The 2,888-nt window shown below is 37.5% G+C and overlaps 1 protein-coding gene across 1 annotated transcript in view; it reads right to left on the bottom strand.

Moving 5' to 3' along the window:
- Positions 1 to 1,797, bottom strand: part of LOC106943789 (chloride channel protein 2-like) — a gene marked incomplete at its 3' end in the record, with an annotated part of 6,965 nt that extends 5,168 nt beyond the window's left edge. Inside the window, exons 1-3 of the mRNA XM_015027084.1 lie at positions 1,660 to 1,797; positions 765 to 849; positions 173 to 328 (exon numbers count right to left, since the gene is read on the bottom strand). Coding sequence (XP_014882570.1) covers positions 173 to 328; positions 765 to 849; positions 1,660 to 1,667 — 249 coding nt within the window. The remainder of the gene's footprint in view (positions 1 to 172; positions 329 to 764; positions 850 to 1,659) is intronic.
- Positions 1,798 to 2,888: the final 1,091 nt, after the last annotated feature.

The raw sequence follows: 2,888 nt of genomic DNA, 5'->3' as shown, positions 1-2,888 counted from the left end.
TCACATGTAGTGAATCTTTTGCTAATAATATTTCCTCAGAAATTACTGCTTCCAAGCTTCAACATGAGAGTTTCAGCCGCAGTGAAGACGACTTTAGGGTTGTCGCCTCCAGCACAGTCCACTACATTAGTGTGATGCCATCACTGTAAAGCTTCCTCTACTTTGCTCCTACCCTCATGATGATGAAGAGGACCAGCGTAACAAAGACGTTGACTTGTGGGTGTTTCCAGGCTTGGGCGTTTCCAATGTAGTCAAATTCCTCAGCAATTCCCTGTTTTGCCCACGTCCGATTGTCCAACAAAGTCACCAGAGACTCCTTCTGAGTCAACTACAGATCACAGAAAATAATAATTACAAATCAGAAGCAAGTAGCAGCACTTTTTGCGTCAATCGTTTGTAATATAATTACAAATTATTTAGCTTTTTGTATAATTAAAAAAAATGTGTATTCAGTTTGTAAATCAAAAGCCAAAATACTGATGAGTAAAATGTTAAATTGAAATTGCGATGTGGCAAATTATAAATGAAGTCTGCCATATATATCATTTAACCTTGAGCTCTGTTTCATTTGATCTTCATTCACTGTTAGGACTGACTGTTGAATGATCTGGAAATTGTTACACATCACTCTACTCATGATGCTACCACTTCAACTCACTGGTCCCTATTCTCCAAATTCCAGTAAAGTGAAAATGCAAAGCAATGCAGTTTATGCAAAAGAGTATTATTTTTGTCATAACTTTTGAAATATGTTGGAACCATACCTTTCCAGCCATAAACTGTCCAAATCCAGGTGGAAATGTCAGTGTTGAAATCAAAAAAGTGACCAGCGCTGGATACAGTAGTCGTCTGAAAGGAAAAAAAAAAAAAGAAATTATAAAAATAAATTTTTTCCATATTTGCATTTCATCACTTATTGAAGAGTAAACATACTGTAAATTCAGTAAGCAGCCATGTTGAAAAAAGAAACCCTTGAGGTCATCATCATCATCATAGCGGTTAGATATCACACAAATTTAAAATGTTCAATGATTATCAAGAGATGCATGTTTAGCCGTTACTGTTGGCTTCAAATGAACAGCCCAGAATGTGTCAAAGTGAATAAACAGGTAATACAATTTGTGTTTGTTCATGCCTTCACAATTTTCACTGAAATACAAAAAGTTTGGAAAACGTTATATATAAAAACCATTTATTATTGTATCATAATAAAGTACAATAAAAGAGGTTTTCAGGGGTGTGATCTCGAAATGCCACTTTAAAACTATTGTACAAAATGTTTCCCAGTCGCCATTAGCCTGTGACTTCATCTAATGGTAAGTGTAACTTATTGTCATTGTATGAGTCCTGCATACTGTTTCTGTGATGTGTTAATAGTACAAAAGCAAATTAGTTTCCTAATGGGTTGAAGGAGTTGACTTCTCATCAGGCTTGGCTTAAAAGATGCTTAATCAAAGAAAATGTTTGGAACTCTGGGTTGATTTTACTATTTAATCTTTTTTGAACTTCTCAAAATACAGCAGACTGCTGTATACATTCACAGAGCCCACAAACACATTCTAGTGTGTGACTCATATGAAACAATGCAAAAAACCCGAATCTGGGAGCAGGGTGCATGTTTCTCCTGAGACATCTGTCACATTCTTCACATGTACTCACTTCTTCATGAGGAATTTGTTGATGGTCTTTTGTTTTCTGATGAACTGGACAATCAGTCGGTTCAGGTAAACGAACAAAGCACCACCGAATCCACTGGCAATACTGAAGACAGAGAAACAGGGCAGTTAGTCCCGTTTTCCCTAGTGATGAAGCACTCTGCATGATCAAAGTGAAACTAAATGGAATAAATTAGTTCAAGAGTAAACAAAGCAACGCATCAAGTCTTCTGCACCACCTCCATATGTTGCTCTCAGTGCATTTGGCCACAATAAAAACAATAGGAATGTAATGAGGCTCTAATGCACTGGAGGCGGGTGTCAGGAGTAAGTGCAAATGTGATTCAGTGAAGCCATAAAACGAGTACGGGTCAGGGAGGGAGATGATGTGGAGGAGCAGCATTAATGTAAATACAGAAAAGAACGAGAGAAGAATAATAGAAGAAAGACGAAATGGATGAAAAAAATTGCTGGAATTAAAAACAAGAGACTAAAGCTAAGAGTGAGACAGACGGAGCTGAGGAAGTGTGGGGGAGCTGGAAAAAAGACGAAGGAAAGGTTTATATAAGTACACATTTAAAAGCGCTGTGGGAGACCTCTTTATGGAAGCCAGAAGAGGAGAAAGAAACAGGAAATAAGTGAGAGTGTGTGCGTGCGTGTGTGTGTGTGTGTGTGTGTGTGTGTGTGTGTGTGCGTGTGTGTGTAATATTTGCTGCATTATTAATTCCTTCAAATATGTTTGAATAAATAATAACCAGTATGATGAGGTAGTCTTTAACCCCCTGATGAGGCATAAAGAAAACAGCAGGTATGCTTCTGGTCTCCTTTTTTCCTCAAAAATAAACAATGATTTTTGTTGGTCTAATTCCAGTTTTGGGCTAAATTTGTGTTAGGCCTCATAAGGTGCTGATCGAGGAGATGTTAAGGAATGGTGGAGTTGGGTAAAGCTTTCCTTAACCTGTTTATTAATTATCTTTATTGAAACAAAATTCCACAGAGATTCCTTCAAAGGCTCAGGAGGAGAACATGAAACACATATCTTACTGGATCAGAGGAAGAGAAAAAGCTGAGGAAGAGCTCATAAGATGCTACATTCACCTCAACCTTTTAAGAACTTCTCAGACTTGCATTTCACTCAATAGGGTCATTGTACACATAAACTACTCAGGACTACATTCAGTTCATTCTCTCTTGGAAACCTCAAAGCTTCTAAAAAACAAAGTCTGTTGGGAA

This window comes from Poecilia latipinna, unplaced genomic scaffold, assembly GCF_001443285.1.
Source record: "Poecilia latipinna isolate Pla-1442-1.1 unplaced genomic scaffold, P_latipinna-1.0 Scaffold5953, whole genome shotgun sequence".
NCBI lineage: Eukaryota > Metazoa > Chordata > Actinopteri > Cyprinodontiformes > Poeciliidae > Poecilia > Poecilia latipinna.
The sequence above is the reverse complement of the archived record's forward strand: the minus strand, read 5'-3'. Positions and strand labels throughout refer to the sequence as shown.